General features: G+C 43.7%; 1 protein-coding gene across 1 annotated transcript; it reads left to right on the top strand.

Moving 5' to 3' along the window:
- Nucleotides 1-254: 254 nt before the first annotated feature.
- On the top strand, nt 255-5,667 carry Stam (signal transducing adaptor molecule). The gene is made up of 5 exons (XM_068765194.1): nt 255-472; nt 3,991-4,635; nt 4,766-4,876; nt 4,980-5,475; nt 5,549-5,667. Exons 1-5 carry the CDS (start codon nt 430-432, stop codon nt 5,553-5,555), a joined length of 1,302 nt encoding a protein of 433 aa, XP_068621295.1. The 5' UTR covers nt 255-429; the 3' UTR covers nt 5,556-5,667.
- Nucleotides 5,668-19,365: the final 13,698 nt, after the last annotated feature.

Consider the following 19,365-nt stretch of genomic DNA (forward strand, 5'->3'; position numbering starts at 1 on the left):
AAACACGAAATTATTTTAACTCAATTTTTTTTAAGTTTAAAAAAAATTTTGAATACTTTGAAATATTTGTAGATTTTTAATTAATTATTTCTATTTTATGGCTTTAAGTACATTAAAATTGGTGTATATATTTTTTTGTATATTAAACGAAAGAACAAAGAACAAAGAACAATCGTTGATATAAAACAATTTTAGTCAATAGATGGCAACATATTCACGTCAATGTCAGTTTCGTTCGATAAGGTATAGTTTTGTTGTGTCACGCGTCACATAAATTACTCGCTGTGTAATCAAAACAAGAGTAAATTGAATGTCAAGTTGCTTATATATTGGCATTAATGTCGTTAAAACTTTTATAAACAAAAGGACTCTGGCTTAATTTGTAAACTTAAAATTATTACCCAATTATATCGAATGTGATTTGAGGAAATGGGCATATTCACAACGTCTTCGCCGTTCGACCAAGATGTTGGTGAGTACGAACTAGATAATATGACGGTTATCGCCTACGAGTTCTTTGTTACTCTTTAATTGTATTTCTTAGCATGCAGTTCAATTTAAATCAAAATTATTGTCGGCCATATATAAACGATGACGTTTCCGAGAAATACGATCACTTTGTTGGTTTCTATCGTCGCAGCTACGCATTACGGCGTCTTGGAGTTAATTAATAATATTCTAATGTTTATTAATAACCTACTAAAACAGTTTAAGGCTGAAATGGGAAATGGCGACCAGGCACAAACCTCAATTGAATAATTTTTATTTAATAAAAGTAGTCAGTGCCTATGTTGCATCAGCCTGATGCACCATGAATCACGTACGACGGAGGCGCTTCTTCTCAGATAATTGTCCAATGGTGTTATAATTGTTATTTATGAAGCTAAAAATGTTTGATGATACATATCATATAAACTAACCACAAATCAATAATACTATAATCTTTTGAAACATTGCTAAACAACTGGAATGAAACTGTTACTATCATAATGGTTTTATTGATAGTCATGTCTTTTATTATTATTAGAATCCAGTGTTTCAACACTCACCTTAAAAACAAAAAGTTACTTAATAAAGTATTTTAATGGCTTATTTACACTCAAAACAGTAGTGAAATTGAATAATAGCTTGGATCAAGCAAACAATGTCAGTTTCTGCTGAAGTTTGAGTAGTTGCAATGAGATATTTTAGTTCAGCACTTTTATTCGTACATCAGAGACTCCAGAAACAAGTTGAGGATTTTATTTAGACATTGGAATCTTGTCAGTTTTTAGATGTTGGAAACTATGGGTATAATGTTATGAAAAATTAGGTCTTGAAAAAAAATTGTAATGAATATTATCTTTGCAGCTTTTTACAATAATTTAGATATTAACAAAGGGATCATCTGCTCTTATTAAACATGTTTTACCAATTTCCTAGGTTTTAATTAAACAGGCATTTTATGATTTAGGACTGCGGTTGAATTTTTTTGTGCCTTGAAGTGATGCTGTCAGTGTTATGTTTTATATTTAACTTTTTGGGTCCTGTTTAGTCGCACTTGAGTATTGGCACATGCAAGTTGTGGTAATAACATTATCTGTATGTGGAAATTATTGACTTGTCTATTGAATAGTTTTTTCTTCTAAAAATGGCAATACACAAGCAAATAACGCTTGAACAGCGAAATGCTATTCGTATGCTTCAATAGGAAAGATACAGTGAATGTCAAATTGCTGCAGGGCTTAGAATTTCTTGCAAGGTCTTCACTACACTCTTGCAAAAAAACAAGAAACAGGGACAAATGCAGACAGAATAAAGACAGGCAGGCCTAAGACCACAACTACTCAAGAGGATAACTTCATCAGAGTTCTGTCTAAATGGAATTGACACTTAACAGTTGCTCAAATTACTGCAACAGTGAATAGCACACAAGAAATGCCCATCTCAATAACTACTATTAGTAGTCTAAGAGGATGTGTTGCTGCTAAGAAGCCCAAATTAACAATTCTACAAAAGAAAAATAAATTAGGATGGGTAAAGACACTTAAATATTGGACTACAGATCAATGGGAAAATGTTCTATGGAGTGATTAAAGCATAAGGTGGTCACTTTGATGAAGCTAAAATTTGATTATGTTTCCCATTTTTTGTTAATTTTCTCTATGGTCTAAGTTACCTTTTGTTAAATTATTAATTTTATATCAATATAAGTAATTGTAGATCATTAAATAAATTTTGTTTTATTTGATTTTACCTTGCTGCTTCCAAACTTTGGACGCTAGTGTATTTATTTTGATGTATATTGTTTGGTTTGTTTTCTATATTACAGTAAAATAGTTTACATATTTTGTACAACTTTATTTTGTGTGAATATTTTACTTGTTACCCTTATTCTTTTCATAGTGGTTCACCTTCACCATTTTTCTTAAGACTGAGAGCTTTTGTCAGAGTGTTTATTTACTTAGTGAATAAATATTGCATTTAGTATTTCATAATTATTTTAGCTCTGAGGAAATGTATTCATTGGATTATTACGGTGGTGATGGAATGTAGTTAGTTGATTAGTGAGATGTGGGCCTTGCCAATCTGTTAGCTGTCTAAATAGATACAGCGCAATTGAGCCTGGTGTGCTGCGGCTTATGCGCCCGGCACAAGCTGCATCAACTTGTCTACAGAAACAACTAGCCATGGGTTTTACATTCACGTCAAATAATTTTGGATGGACTGTGTAATCCACACACACTACAATTATAAAACTGGTTCAAATCTCTTTTACGAAGTTGTTTTGCTGATTCTTTTGTCAGCTGTTTGAAATATGTCATTGTCAGCTGCTTTTGGAGGAAAGTGTAAGTGCACTGTGTCTCTCTGCATTATTCTCTGTGAAGCCAGCTCCTTTGTTTATCCATTGCTGGCTGGACGTGTTGTTATTTGCATTCCTTTTGAAGCGCGCCTATGATCTTAGACTGCTGGTTTTGCACTTTGCCTAGTTTTTAATAAGATGGACTGCAATTTAGCTCACTTTTTGGCAGAATTTTTATAAAGTTATTATTTATTTGGTTATTGTGTTGAATAAGTGGCCCTTGGGTGACACAATTTTTGTTTTTAAAAATGTCAACCTCTGCTTTATAAACCGTAAAACTGTTTTATGTGTGTTCCATGCTATAACATACACTTGCTCGGAAGTTCATGAATTAATTGCAAAAAAGCCACTAGAAATAAGTTAATTTTGATGATAAGTGTATTAATTGCATATATTTTATAAATGTTATTTTTGTACAAGGAAACATATATTTTAAAACATGCAGTTTTTTTATTCATCAGTAATATAGATAAAACAAGTAACAAGAAAAAAAAGCCACAGAGAAGGTATCCTAGAAGAATGATTTAGATCATACTGAACTAAACTCATTGATTTGCATAAATAATTACTGTGTCATTGAAAAACGACATAGTGTTCATAATTACGAGCATTACAAAAGTGCCAATACCTTCACTACCAGAGATGAATGCTGAGAACACTGAGTCCACCCTTAGCATATGCATAAAGTTTTACAACTAAATTTAAATAAATAATTCAATACACCATTTCTTTAACATCAATACATTTTAGTGGGAACTAGAGTACGAGTACACAAATAAACTTCACGCAAATATAATGCGTCACTATGTAGCCTCAGTTTACGGTGGTAATGGGGGCGCCCCACTGCGCTCTTCCTGTTCTGGAAAAACAATTTTTTTAGTACTCACAGTTCTCTTATGTACTACATTCACTATTAACTCCTCAAGTCCAGGATTTGCAACATGTCTAATGGCTGCTGCCTCTCTACTAGAACATTAAAAACATAATTAGTTAAAATGATGTCGTTGTTCATTTTTATGTCTCGGGACACTCGAGGATCAAGGTCTGAATCTGTGTGATGCATTACGTATGAGCGCGGGCTGTTCCCTCGCTGCGAGGTGTAAAGTTGGCGCGCGTTCACTGAGGACGAGGTGCGGGTGTCATTACAGAGCGCGCGACCAGCGAGAACAACACGAGCGAGGAGTGGGGGCTGATCATGGAGATCTGCGACCGCGCGGGCGCGTCAGCGGCGAGCGCGCGCGACTGCTTGCGCGCCGTGCTGCGCCGCCTGGCGCACGCCGACCCGCACGTGCAGGTACACGCGGCGACGTTGCTCGACGCCTGCGTCGCCAACTGCGGCCGCGCCTTTCTGCTCGAAGTGGCCTCCCGCGACTTCGAGCTGGAGTTTCGGCGCCTCTTGGCGCGCGCGCAGCCGCCGGTCGCACAGCGCCTGCGCGCGCTACTGCGCAAGTGGGCGGAAGGCGAGTTCCGTGACGACCCGCAGCTCGACCTCATACCCTCGCTGCACGCCAAGTTGGCCGCCGAGGCGGGAGAGCGCGCGCCCGCGGCGCCTTCACCCGCGCCCGGTGCCAGCGCTGCTGCCGCCGCGGCTGCGCAGCGCGAGCAGGACGAGCTGGCACGCGCTATCGCGCTGTCGCTGCGTGAGGCGGGCCCGGCGGCGGCTGCAGGCGCGGGTAGCACACTCTACCCGCGCGTGGAGCCCGCCGAGACCGCGCCGCCTCGCAAAGTCCGTGCCCTCTACGACTTCGAGGCGGCCGAGGACAATGAGCTGACCTTCCTGGCGGGTGAAATAGGTTCGTACATTCAATATTTTTCAATATATTTCTCTGCACGGGCTAATTTCGGCCGTCTAGTCGATTTGCTCTGATGGCTGCTCGTTGTCCGCGCCGCGTGAAGCTGATGTTAATTAGTAAAGTGTTGCAGTTCACGTGACCGACTCCAGCGACCCCAACTGGTGGAAGGGCTACAACGAGCGCGGCGAAGGGTTGTTTCCCGCAAATTTTGTGACGTCAGACCTCAGCGAGCCGTGCCCCGGTAAGTTACCTTTCGCTTTAATTTTATTACCTAGAGTGTTCAAGATGTTTAAAGCTCGCTGCGTTCCGGATGCCTCTAAGGCTTTCATGCAATATTTCTTCAGACATGGAGCAACGCGGCGGCGGCGGCAAGAGCGTACAGTTCGCAGCCAGCGAAGAGGAGGGCGCGGGCGCGAGCGGCGCCGAGGAGGAGGCGCGCATCGACGAGGCGTGCATGGACGCGGCGCTGGCGCTGCTGCACGAGGCGGACCCCGCGGCGGCCGGCGAGGAGCGCGAGCTGCGGCGGCTGGAGGCGCGCGTGCACGCCATGGGCCCGCTGGTGGACGCGGCGCTGGAGCGCGCCGATCGCCGCCACGCGCGTCTCACGCAGCTCAGCGCCGACCTCGTGGATGCACTCAACCTCTACCACTCGCTGATGCGCGACCCGCCCAAGCAGCTGTACGCGCCGCCGCCCGCCTTCGCGACGCTGCAGCACGCCGCCCTGCCGCACGCCGCGCCCCCGCTCGCCGGGCCTCCGCCCCCGCACGGCGCACCCCTCGGGCCCCTTGCGCCGCACCTGCCGCACCAGCAACACCAGCAGCACCAGCCGCCGCCGCCGAGGTAGATAGCGAACACCCCCACCGGCACCAGCAGCAGTAGCAGCACGCTCACTTGGCTCCTCCTCATGTTGCAGGTGCTGAGCGCGCGTCGCCGCGGCCTCCTGTAAATATTATTTGGTCTCCATTCCGATATAAATTGTTAATATGATTGTAATTACCGCAGCTGAACAATAAATATATTGCATACTCTGACCGCCTTTTATTTACTTACTCAAATTTATAATACCTTCATTTCAACAGGCATCTACAAGAACTTTTCAATCGTTAACCTTTTTTAACATTATAAAAAGTCAGTGCAGTCAGTCCGTGGTTAGTGCTGGTTCGCGATGCTGAGAAGTACAATTCGCAGTTGGTTTTTTTTTAAAAAAAGAATTGACAAAGTATGATATACATTATATTATGAACTCTGCTAATAAGTCAACAGACCAACTTGCAGACATTTCAATCAACTAAGACTATATTTTATTACCAACATAAAATGAATTACCTCTCTTGTTGCCGTCAAGCTGACTCTCCTACGTGTTCGGATGAAATGCCTCGGAGCTGAGAAGTGCAGATGAATCTCTGCGCGTTTTTGTTTCTCATGCAACCAACGATACAAATCTTTATTACACTGTAAGAATGAATCCAATACTAGTTTCCAAAAGTCAACCATATTATCAGAGTAGTTAAAATAATGCTCGCTCGCCATAAATGCCGGATATTTTTTAATAATACATAATGAACGAGACGCCTGCTCGGTTCCGAGTGGTGGGCATTGCTACTATGAAACGGCTCCGTATACAAGTGGTCAGCACTGAAAGGTTTAACATATGGGACGAAATCGTAACTATGTTATACTTAAAGAAAAACCGACAGCCGCTTGGCTCGAAAGATTTTCAAGTGGCGACCACGAGCCGGCGCCGCCGCTGGGCGGAGCGACGACAAAGTTAAGGTCGCGGGCAGTTGACGCGAGCAGCGCGGGACCGCGGCGATCTTTGGGGCAGGCCTAGGCTTTGCAGCGAGCGTCGCATCGGCTGAAAAGAAGAACAACAACAAAGTCAAAGTCGCGCGAGCAAGTGCCGCGGGTGCAGCGAGGCTACCTCGCCGCGCGGGAGTCCTTATTCATTTTTGGTGTTTGTGTTCATATTACTGTTGAAGTTTATGCGTGTACGTGTAGTAAATAAAAAGTGTAAATATATTGTATTTATTTTTAAGCGCCGAACGTGTCCGCCATAAATGTAACTGTGCGCGGCGCAATGAGAGTAGTCCTAACAGGTGTCAAATGAAAAAACGCACCCCGTGGGACTTATTTGCACAGTTTCTTCATTTTCGTTTCTTTATGACTCCCTTGGTTCCGGATTGCTTGCTATTAACTGACTTGTTTCTTATGTTACTTGTTATTTTACTTACTGGAACCAAAACTCCAGCCGAGTCGTCAGTCGGTGCGCTTGCACGCGACGGGTAGGGAAATAGAAAAGATTAAACGTACTCTTATGTTTTCATCACGGAGGACATCATTAGACATCCGGCTTCGATGTGCCCGATTTTGTTTAATATCGATAATACTTTGTGGGATTTATTCCTAGGGCTGGTAGACCTTGGAGATGGTGACAATACGAAATCTTAAAACTATGAATACAATACTTAACCAAAAATAACACAAAATTGCAGCCAATCAAAGACCGAGAAATATCCTTTTCTCTTCCGCACAACGCGTGTTGAGGATAACGCCATCTAGTTGTATCGCTAGCAACTGTATGCAGTTCTATTCAAGGAAATCTAAATTGAGTCCGGCAAATATATTTTTAGAGGTCTCTAGGCAACATTAATGTAAAATAAAAGAAATTAAATAAATTCGTACAGAGAGCAAATGAAACATCCATTCAAGACGGCAACAATCCTGCGCCTAATATATAAAGTCAGTGTTTACGCCGTGATATGTATTATACGTACAATTATTCTAATTATCAATACATTTACTTTTTCGCGTTCATATTTCACACTCGAAATAATTATGTAGCTGTAAGTTTTTCATTTCCAATGTTCCCATCCATTTCCCACTCACGCATCAATACGCCGAGGGAACACGCTGTGCTGTGAAGTGGCAACATTGACGCATAGGTTAAAAACCGCGACAAAACTTTCTTCCGCCCACCATTATTGTTTCGCAAACCTTAATACTAACCGCATCCACGCCACGTGTGTTTTTTTATTGTAAAACAGACAATTAGTGCTAGAACGAGAATCGAGTTCCGCGCCGCTCTCAGGACACTGCGAATAAGGAATTAATGCTGATATGGTGAGTACCTTGGCCCTTGTTTTCCTATCTTACTATTCTCTTTCCTGTTGTAACAAACTGAAGACTCTACATAATATTTTATACCGCGTAATTTGCACAAGCGCCTCGAAAAAATAGTCCACTTATAGCGTATATAAAAAATACGTATATTACATTATATAATACATTATTAACTAAAATTAAAAATTATTAACTAAACTATTATTAACCCACAAGCGACCAGTCAGTTTAACACAGATGTACAAGATAGTTACCTAATAGGTCCGGACCAATTCGAAACTATATTTCTTATGTACACAGAGCAAACGACGCACAAGATCAATGAGCGGTGGCAGCCTTGCCGAGCAGGAGTGAGACTTGCGATCGTTAGGTAGTGTTTTTTCCTGGCTCCCTCCTCTGGCCTCTCGTACGGCCCGAGTTTTTCAGCTTTGCTCTATCTATTTTTTCTTTAATTTTTCGCATGATTTTTCGCTCCCTCTAGGAAGTAGTAGGAAGTACATTACAAATTCTATCACTCTTTCTCATTCAGCTTATTCATTTCTTTCGTCATCTCTCATTTTTCGCCACTATTCTTAAATTTATATTTTCATATTTATTTACATTTTGATTGTTTTCTATGTTTTTTCTTTATTCCAATTCCTTACTTTTATTAATTTACTTTTATTAACTTACTCTGTGTGCGGGGTACTCAGCAACACGCGTGCACCTGCTCATCTCCAAAAAGCCTATACACTTGCCAGAGTCAATTGACACAAAAGAAAATAACAAAGTCACATTAAAAATAGTGTGAAAAATCTCCTTTTTCTGACGTAATATTTCTCTTATAAACTACGATTTGTGTACATCCGAGCTGATGAAAAAATATTATAAAAAACCATTATAAACCCGTGCGAACCGAGCCCGCTGACTGGTAAAACTCGACGACACAAACCTTTTTGGTTCACAATATCTAACATCCATCACCTAAAACTCGGTGGGCATACTTTAGAACCAAAGTAGATTATCATCCAAAAATAAGACTCAAGTTCTGTAACTATCGTCTGTGTAAATTTATAAGAACAGTAAAACAGTAAATTCAAATCATCTAATCTACTGTTCAATATAACATTCATAGAATTGATAAAGATTTATACAACTGCCGCTAAATTTACAGCAAATTACCATCGTATGTGGAATATCTAGAAATTGTAAAGTAAATAAAAAGTTAAAATGAAAAGATTTGGTCGTAATTATTATTATTGATCATGTTTTACGAATTTGAACTGTACTTATAATTAAACTGCTTATGATGATGCGAGCGTATTACATCGTGTAGCAGTTATTTTGTTATATTGTTAAGATTTACATTTACGAGTACATTTAAGGGAACTATAAATCTGTAATGAAGCTTCTCATAGAAAAACTATAGTTGAACGACTGCTTGTTCCTGAAATAAAATAAATAAATAATTATTTAGTAAAATGAAAACGCTATCAATTACTACATTTTGTTTTAATCAATGTGATAATAACAGCGTTTTACAAACCATTAACACGCTTATTAAGCAAATTGTCCTATGGACAACTTTTTTCAGAAACGTTTTGTTTAATCTCGAATAAACCTAATTCACACATTTAAGGTCTAGAAACGGCCAGCCAGTGCTGTGGTGGCAGTTATTAAACGCGAGCGGCCCATGGGCGGCTTCTTTTGCGAACATTTTGTTTCATCTCGAATTACACTATTTACGTACATAAGGTTTAGAAGCGGCCAGCCAGTGCAGGGACGGCAGTTATAAAACGCGAGCGCCCTATTGACGCGTTTTTTTAACATTTTTTTTCTACTGGAAAAATACCTTATTTCACGAGATTAAAGTTAAGAAGCGGCCAGCCAGTGTAGGGGCGGCAGTTATTAAACGCGAGCGCACTACGCGGGCGTTTTGTTAACATTTTGCTTCAACTCGAAATAAACGTTATTTCACGTGTTGAACGCATAGATGCGGCCAGCCAGTACAGGGGCGGCAGTTGTAAAACGCGAGCGCCCTACGGGCGCGTTTTTTTGGCTTCAACTCGAAATAAACATTTTTTACGAGTTTTTCACACAATTAGGACAGTCAGGGGAATCTTCGTATTTGAACCTATGGAGGTACGCTCGGTAGCAGCCGTGGCCGGATATCATCTGAGTCAGGTAGTAGTTCAACTCTCCATGATCCCGGTTCACCCATGGCTCTAGGTTTGGTATTAGCTTACGCGCCCATTTTTCTTTCGTCGACTTTTCCCAGGACGATTGCCACTGTTGCAAGCTTTTCAGTCTTCCCCGAATTCGAAGTTCAGCTGAAGTTGGGTCTGATTTGCTTTTTTTGCTTCGGTACAGATCAGTTCTTTCATCTGCAAGAAGCGCAACAGGAACCATACTCCTAGTAGCTTTATCGCCTATCAGGGAGGGTATCGTGTCTTCTTTGACCTGAACACCAGACCGGCACTCGAAGTCGAGCCGGAGTCCCCCGAATGCGGGACACCGGGCCACAAGGTGGATCACGGTCTGGCCCACGCCCGGTTCACAGAAGCACGAGGGGTCCTCCTTGAGCTTGAACCTATGAAGGTACTCAGAGAACCCCCCGTGCCCCGTGAAGAGCTGGGCCGAGACCGCGTCCACCTCGATGCTGCGGAGCACGCGGTAGGCTGAGACGGTTTTTTTTTTTTTTTTTTTTTTTTATGACCCCCGCTATTGGGGGTCTCTCGTACCCCTATCTTTTTGTGGGACAGGGTCTTTTGTTACAGTAATTTTTTCACATATATTTTTTTATTTTCATACTCATCAGTCTTTCATCACATATTCTTTTAGTCTGTCTTTCATGCTATATTTCTTTCTTTTGTGCCCTTCTATACTACTCTTCTTTCATCCCTTTTTTTTATTTTGTATATCTTATTTTCTAGGTATCACATATTTGCACATTTATTATTTATTTTATAACAGTCTTTTATCTTATACCTAGGTTTTATTTATTTCTATAATCTTTTTAACTATTGTTTTACAATAATATACAAAATCCTGCCTAGTAGCTTTATCGCCTATCAGGGAGGGTATCGTGTCTTCTTTGACCTGAACACCAGACCGGCACTCGAAGTCGAGCCGGAGTCCCCCGAATGCGGGACACCGGGCCACAAGGTGGATCACGGTCTGGTCCACGCCCGGTTCACAGAAGCACGAGGGGTCCTCCTTGAGCTTAAACCTATAAAGGTACTCAGAGAACCCCCCGTGCCCCGTGAGGCTGAGACGGTTAGGTTAGGTTAGGTTAGGTTAGGTTAGGTTAGGTTAGGTTAGGTTAGGTTAGGTTAGGTTAGGTTAGGTTAGGTTAGGTTAGGTTAGGTTAGGTTAGGTTAGGTTAGGTTAGGTTAGGTTAGGTTAGGTTTTTTTTTTTTTTTTTTTTTTTTAAATTATACAATGCAAAAGTACCTCTAACATGGTCAGAGCCTTTTTTATTCTAGTTTACAATTTCTAGGCGGCGGGGGGAAATCCTCGAATGGACGTCTGGGAATGGAGGGCCCAGACAGTGTCAGACTCTTACTGACTAAAACCCCCCACCGCCGGCTCTGTTTTATCATTTATCTATCTTAATTTTATACATTTAATATTAATATATCTATTGTTGCTTACGCTTAAAGTATGGTTATTTTTGTTTTTACATCGCTATTTATTTATTTCTTATGCTAATTACAATATTTCACTTAGTCTATGCTTAAATAATATTTCTTATTTCTATACTTATGTTTGTTCTTATCTATGTTTACCTTATATTTACAATGCATTTCGAATTTTAACCATTTTTCTTATTTTCTACTTACTCTATTTATTTTACAGTTGTTTATACTTATTTGTCTGATAATATCTGTTTCCTATTTACGTTTAATTTTTGTTACTGACTGACTTTATTTTCTTTTGTGGCTTTTTTAATTATTTTTGCTGCAAATTCTAGAAATACGAGACGGCTCTGGGCGTCGTCTATGATAGAGGAGATGGTGTTCTTCTGTATGTCAACGCCCATTGCCAATTCGCAGTCATACTTCAATCTACCATACCTTGGGCAGCAGGTGATTAGATGCAACACAGTCTGGTCCACCGCAGGATCACAAAGGCACGAAGGACTCTCTTTGAGTTTAAACCTGTGCAGGTACTCCGAGAATCCCCCGTGCCCCGTGAACATCTGGACCAGAACTGTGTCCATCTGAATACTTCGGAGGACTCGATATGCTATATCTGCGTTCGGGAAGAAAATCCTCGTTGTTGAAGCCGTGTTGCCTTCCGCATACCTCCGGTTCCATTCGTCAAGCGTATCCAACCTGAGTTGTCGCTTGACGAAGGAAACGGGGCACCTCTCATACTCTGGTCTCTTCTTGCTTTTTAAGGCCGCATCCTTGGCCAGCTGGTCCGCCCTCTCGTTGCCCACCATCCCCGCGTGCGCTTTCACCCAAAATAGTTTCACATTCTTTCCTTTCTCTCTCGCTTTCATTATATTCTCTTTCACTCTAAACGCTAGGGGATGGAGGGTGTCCGGTTGTGCGAGAGTTTCGAGGGCGGATCGCGAGTCGCTCATAATGGCACACGATTGCGCCGACTCGTTGGCCGCGTGCCTTGTTGCTTCCTCTAAGGCCAACAGCTCTGCCTGGTATACGGTGCAGAAGTTACCCAACTTGAGCTTTTTGGTTTTTAACTCTGCGGCGTTCCGCGTGACAGTGAACGCCGCTCCCACTTTGTCGTCTATGCGACTGCCATCGGTGTAAATAACCAGATCGACAGCCGCGGTGGCAAGTTGGACTTCCTCCGCACTTTCTCCCAGGCATGAGAACTCCACACCAATTTGAACAGACGGGTGTGGTAGTTTCAGGAAGCTTTCTGGTGTCTCCAGTTCTCGGTCGCCTACTATCCGCCGGGAGTGCCCACGTTTTACCGCGAACAGCTCTGCCGCCTCCTGGACTCGGAGGTCCAAGGGGAGCAGCCCGGCGAGTATAAGGGCCGAGTGCAGTGAAGCGGTACGATGGGTTTTCGCTATTTTTCGCGCGAACCCCCGCTGCACCGCCTCGAGCTGCCTGCGAACCGTCAGCTTCCTAGCTGCTGGCGCCCATGCACTCGCTCCATACAAAATCACTGGCTCCAACACCGCCAGATACATTGTCCTGATCACCTCGGAATTCAGGCCCCAAGATACCTTCGCGGCCCTGCACAATTGACGATAGAGGCCCTCGGCCTTCCTACAGACATTTTTGACGTGGCTGTTGTACGTCAGTCTATCGTCAATCGTGATACCTAGTATCCGGACTTCCCTTGTATGGCCGAGTTGCTCGCCTCCCATAGTCAGTAATGGGGTGTCGTATTTAAGCTTATTGGTTAGCACCATCACCTTTGTTTTGTGTGGTGCAAACCGCAGCTTGTTCTTGACTCCCCATTCATGAATATGAGCGAGAGCCTCATTGGCCTTACTCGAGATGTCCTGAGCCTTCTGCCCCGAGAAGACCAGCACAATGTCATCTGCGAACGCTTGGCAGTATGTCCCGCCCTTTACCACCTCTTCCAGGAGGGGGTTAATGAGGAGGGTCCAGAAGGCCGGACCCCCCACGGACCCTTGCACGCACCCCTTGGTGGTCTCTCTGGCCCACTCTGCCCCCGCGTACCGTACGGACACCTTGCGATCGCTAAAGTAGCTATCGACAAGGCGCCGCAGATTCACGGGGCAGCGCGTTTCGGCCAGTCTACACCTTATAGCAGGCCACCAAGCGTTATCGAAGGCTCCCTCTATATCCAGTGACACCAACACTACAATCTCCTTCTCCTCCAAGCGAGCTCGCAGGTGCTGGGTCAGGTTATACAGGGAGTCCTCGGTACATCTCTGCGGCATAAAGCCATATTGATGGCTACTGATATAAGGCGCAGTGTACCACCGGATTCTTTTGACCATGATCTTTTCGAACATTTTCCCCATGACGGGCAGAAGTCCGATCGGCCTATAAGATTTCGGGTGCGTATAGTCCTCTTTGTTGGGCTTCCGGAAAGCCACGACAACCGCCTCCTTCCACCTCGTGGGGAAGTGGGAAAGCGCGAGACATCTATTTGTGAGAGCCAAAAATAGGACTGGGTCCGCGTCAATGGCCGCCCGGCAGATGTCCGCAGTGAGTCCGTCTGCGCCCGGTGCCTTCTTGGCATTTGAGGTTGACACAGACCATCGGAGTTCCTCCATCGTAAACGGAGGGTCGAGGGTTTCGCCACCACTCTCCGCGTTGATTTCATCGGATTTAACTCTTACAATTTGGTGGTCCGCATTGTCCTCCCCGGGGTTGTCTTCCGGGAAGAAAACCTCTGCCAGCAGCCTGGCTGATCCCTCTGCATCCAGCACTTTATTGGACTGGACGAGGAGGACGTCCTCGCGCATTGTCTGTGTGCGGCGAATCACGCGGTATATCCCATCCCACATTGACTCTCTGTCTTGTTTCTCACAGAACTGTTTCCAACTGGAGGTCTGAGCCGCCTTTGCCTCAAGGCGGTAAGCTTCTTTCGCTTCGACGTATTCGCGTACAACCAGCTCCTTCCGGGCCGGCCTCGCGTTTCTTATCCGTCTCTTTTTTCTCGCCACGTCTTTCTTGAGGAGGGTGAGATTCTCAGACCACCAGGGCAGCTGTGCCCCTTTCCGCTTGGAGACCTTTGGCAAGACCAGCTCGCAGGCTTCCCCCACGGTGTCCATGTACCGACCAACAAAGCTGTCCAACGCCCCTTTTTTAGTGATCTCGTTCACCTCGGCGGTCGTTAGGCAGCTGTCAGTTAGCAGCCGGGTTAGAGTCGTATTGAATTCTTCCCAGTCTGCCCTACGGGTGTTGAACTTCCGTGTGGTTCGCCTGACGTCTATACCTTGGGACCTCACAAGTTTCAAGTGAAACACGATTGCCCTGTGGTCAGAAGATGTTATATCATCAGCAAGACTCCAGTTCTCCACCCGGTCGAGGAGAGCGGTTGAGCACGCGGTTACGTCGACGCGACTCGAATAATGCCTCCCGCCCCTGTACGTGTCGAAGGTCGGCTCAGACCCCTTATTTAGCAAGTGGAGCTCCAGCTGGTCCAATGTTGCCGCCACTTCTATACCCCTTTGGTCTGCACTTTGGCAGCCCCATTCCGTGTTGCGGGCATTGACGTCTCCTCCCAGTAACACATTGACCATCCCCAAGTCTTCCACCGCCGAGCTAATTTGGTCCAGGTAAGGTCCGACTGCGACATTTGGTTCCAGGTAGACTGATACGATTGCTATCTCCCACGCCCCAGTTCGCAACTTAGCGACAGCGATGTTAGCCGTCGTGAGTTGGGGACATTGGATGATATCAATCGCATCGTCGAATAGTACAATGGCCGCCTTGACCACTTCGCCTGCGTCCCGGGCGACACATTGTACTATCCTAGTCCCTGGATAATGCCGCATCTCGCCTATAGCTCCGATATAAGGTTCCTGAACCAGCGCGATCGCCCATCCCCTCTTCGGCGCCTCGCTAATCAACTCGGCCGTGGCAAGCTCAGATCGTTGCAAATTTTGCTGCACAACATGATACTGGTGGAGCCCAGCATGTTGGGTGCGTTGAGTCACCTGGGTGCCTTTAGCAATAAGCTATGGATGCCCGTGCAATGGTGTCCCAGCGCCTCCTTACTGGACAGTCGGCGTCAAATGCCCCGTGGTCCTGTCGATCTATTTTTGCTTTGCAGCAGTTTCGACAGGTGGGTGCTTTCCCAGCTTGCCTGTCTGTACACTCGTTTCTATGATGACGACCTCCGCAGTGGCCGCATCTGTCCTCGGTCTCAGTACACAGTCTTTTACTGTGTCCGTATCCGAGGCAGCGAGTGCATTGTACCAGTGGTGAGTGGTCATACACGCGCACCCGCTGGAGGTCCACGTGCACTAGACCCGTGTCGGTCAAACGGCTCCATACCTTCGGCGACACTCGGAGTATTACGTGCGTCGTTAGCGCGTTCCGTGTTCCCTTTCTATACCTAACCTCTATCCTCTGCTCCTTCTCAGGTACGTCTCCTAAAAGATGTTGATTTTGGGATTTAATGGCCCTTATTATGTCCTCATTCGTGTTGTATGCCATGACGTCCCTGAGAATGACCAGAGGATCTTTGCTCTTCAGTTCCTCGAGGTTAAGATTAAGATCTTTCCCTGTTCTTAATCTTTCGCGAACTTTCGCCAATTCAGCTTCCGTGCTACATCCCAGTATCACCTTGCCATCCCGTACCTTTCGCACTTTGTCTACTCTTATACCTGTTTTTGTGGCGTCGAGTGCCTTTCTTATTTTACTGAGCACCTCCTCTCCCGTTGCCGTTCCCGACGAGACCGCGACCGAGTGTGTTTTTTCGACCCCCGGTGGCGGTCCTTTTGCCGGTACGGCGGCTACACTTGCATATGTGCCTTTTGCCAGTGGTTGCTCCTTGTTAACTTTCATAGCATGGAGAGACTCCTTGAGGCTTTCTACCTCCTTGGTGTTAGCCGCCAAAAGTTTCCCATGCTCCTCAAGTCTTTTAAAGAGCTCCGCGGTGTGTGGTTGCGGCTGCGACTCCGGCCGCCCGACACTCGGGGGTGCAGTAAGGGAGGCTTCCTCTTCCTCTTTCCTCCCTACTATCTCGCTCGTCTGCCCGGCGGTCGAGCTCGCAGTCCTATAATGTCCACTGGCCTTCAGTCTGTCAGTTTCGGCCTCTTTAACAAGCTGGTATAACTTATCCAATGCCCGGGTCACTTCCTCCTTAATTTCCGTCTTTAGGTTGCGAGAGATGCCTAAATTAAGCTTCGCTTTATTTAAGCACGCTCTGGCCTCCTTGACCCTATCCGTCTGAGCTGGGTTGAGCACTTTCGGGGTTTCTTCAGCCCCTTGACCCACAAGCGAACCCTTTGCAAGCTTGTCCGGCACTATGCGTCTCCTTTTTACTTGTTCGGGTTTCTGACTGACCTGCTCGGAGGAGGTACCGGGCTTGTTCCCCTGTGCTGATGTGCTTTCCCCGGCACCATTATCTACAATTGCGGGCGATGCATTTACCTTTCTCGTTGTTATCGCTCGGCCACCCGCCGGTACGTCATCGCCCTTGTTTACCACCATGTCGCCTTTGCTGCTTGTGGCCCTGCTATTTGGTGATGGCCCCACCGCTGCGCTTTCTTCAACAGAGCCAACGACCTCTTTCTCCGCCATTTTTGTAGGTGTGCGGAGCATTTCAATGTTTATTTGTTCCTATTTAAAGATACGGGCTTATTTTATTTCTAGTACCTGGATTTGGTTCTATTTCCTATTTGCGGCAATAAACCTCTCTACTCTAGTTGTAAGTGTTTTCTTAAAGAGTCAGAATACACTACAACACTACAAAATTAACAGTAAAATCTTATAACTATAAGAGAGGGTTTAAAAACCTCTGCTCTTACTTGCTAGCTATAAAGAAGCAAGGTTTTTGACAATTTCGTTATTCCTGTGAGAATTTTAGTAGCAATGTTTTAATGGTGGCCTAAATAATTTCGTTGCTCCTGTCAGATTTTAATAGCAATGATTTGTGGGCGGGGCCTAAATCACCAACAACCGTGTTACGTCACTAGTTGACGCGGTTTAGTGAGTTGCGTGGTGTATCCTTCCACCACCGCGGCGCTGATCGTCGCGTGGGGCGTGTACGTTCGTTGCTACTCGTTTGCGACGTATGCCGTATCTGAGTTGTGACGTAATATATTAATAATTTTTAATAAATAGGCATACGATATGGTATGTGTAATTTTTTAATGTGTGTTCGATGTGTTGATGTTTTGGCTTATGTTTAAATATTTACTTAAGACTTAGTGCTAAGAGCTTCTAATGCCAGAACTACTATGAACCGTTAATTGAGTTGAATTGTCAAATGGAGCTGTGTATTTCACACCAGGATATAAAAAGTCTTAAACTATCAGAGCGGGTCAAAAAACCACGGCTCTAAACTACTAACTATAGACAGCAAACTTTGACAATTTTAATTTTTTTGCGTAATCTGAAACGTATTTTGACCTTTGTTGTGCCTTTGTATAAATTTAATTTGATTATTTAATTTAATTAAGTATTACTGAAAAATGAATTTGGGCTATTTTTGGTATTTTTATTATAAGGATTTGGTTAGTTTCGGCCTTTGCAACAAATGTCAGCAGAAAAATATTCAACGCAAGTGTGTACAAGTCTTCAGTCAATACGGTTGAATTTTTCGGGGGCGTGGCTTGGGAACGCCCTAGTCCCGTGTTCTAATCCACGGTGACTGAGTACTTTTTGTATCGAATTTTCCCTGTATTTTATTTGAAATCTATTTTAATTTATTTGTGCTGGGTTAAAAAATGTTAGATTGGGAATTTTGAGATTTTTTCCAGTGTAAAAATTTGTTTTGTAAAAAATTTTTCGTATTAATTTTTGTGTGAATATTTTTATTTGTATCCTGGTTAATTTCTAGTTATGTTTATCTACTTGATGTACAATTTTAGAGATGCAAAAATTTAAATTTTTGGTGTTCCTGTTAGAATTTTAATAGCAATTTTTCGTGGGCGGAGCCTAAATTACCAGCTAATGTGTGTAAGTCCCTAGTTGACAGAGTTACTGTGTATTGTGGTGTATCTTCTCGCCACCTCGGCGCTGCTCGTTGCGTGTGATGTACGTTGCTACTCGTTTGCGACGTATGATTCTACTCGGTTATGACGTCATGAGTTAGTGACTAGGCATGTGATATGGCACATGTAAATTTTTGATATTTATTCGGTGTATTGGTGTATTAATTTATATATATCTATTCACTGAAGACTGTACTAAATGGCGTTCACTTCTAGATCGACAAAAGGTCGTTAAAAACATAAAATTGTCACTTAGAAGCTGTAAATATCATGCAAGGAATATAGTAAAAAATCTAAAAACTATCAGAGAGGGTTTAAAAACCACTGCTCTTACTTAGTGGCTATAGAGATGCAATAATTTTTACAATTTTTATTTTTACGTAATATGAAAAGTAATTTGACCTTTGTTGTGCCTCTGAAATTACTGAATTTGAATATCTAACTTAATAAAGCGTTACTAAAAAATAAATTTGAGCTATTTTTCGTATTTTAAAAATGAAGATTTTAGCTAGTTTCGGCCTTATCAACAAATGTCAACTTTGCAAAACTTTGCAGCTCTATAACTTTAAAACACATGAACTTATCTTTAATGTCCGCACAGTTTTGGAATGGCCGCAATGTCCCCTTTGCAATGATGTATTTCTCTGGTGGCTGATGGCTCCGGATCCAGTACCTCAAGGGCGTGTGATACTGGAGTTTTTGTTTGCCCTGGCCAGGTGGTTGCCTCTAGCTGGTTGTGAAGGCACTTAAACTCTGGCCTAGGACGAGGTGTTGCTCGCTGAGTAAAATTTTGCACAATTTTTCACTGGAATTTACTATTTTTAGGCACTTGTTGTTGATTTATGGGCAGAATTTAACGGAAAAAATGATTTAAAAATTTGTATCTTTGCTAATTTTTGCACGAAAATTATGAAACTTGCACAGGGGTGTAGAGGAGACAATTCCGCAACTTTCTACAATCGCCGTTACACACTTTTACACTCAAATATTTGCAGCGTTCGCACTTT

The sequence above is a fragment of the Battus philenor genome, unplaced genomic scaffold (assembly GCF_028537555.1).
Source record: "Battus philenor isolate CCGP_79_NKW_IND1 unplaced genomic scaffold, ilBatPhil1.0.hap1 SCAF_2, whole genome shotgun sequence".
NCBI classification, from domain to species: Eukaryota; Metazoa; Arthropoda; class Insecta; order Lepidoptera; family Papilionidae; genus Battus; species Battus philenor.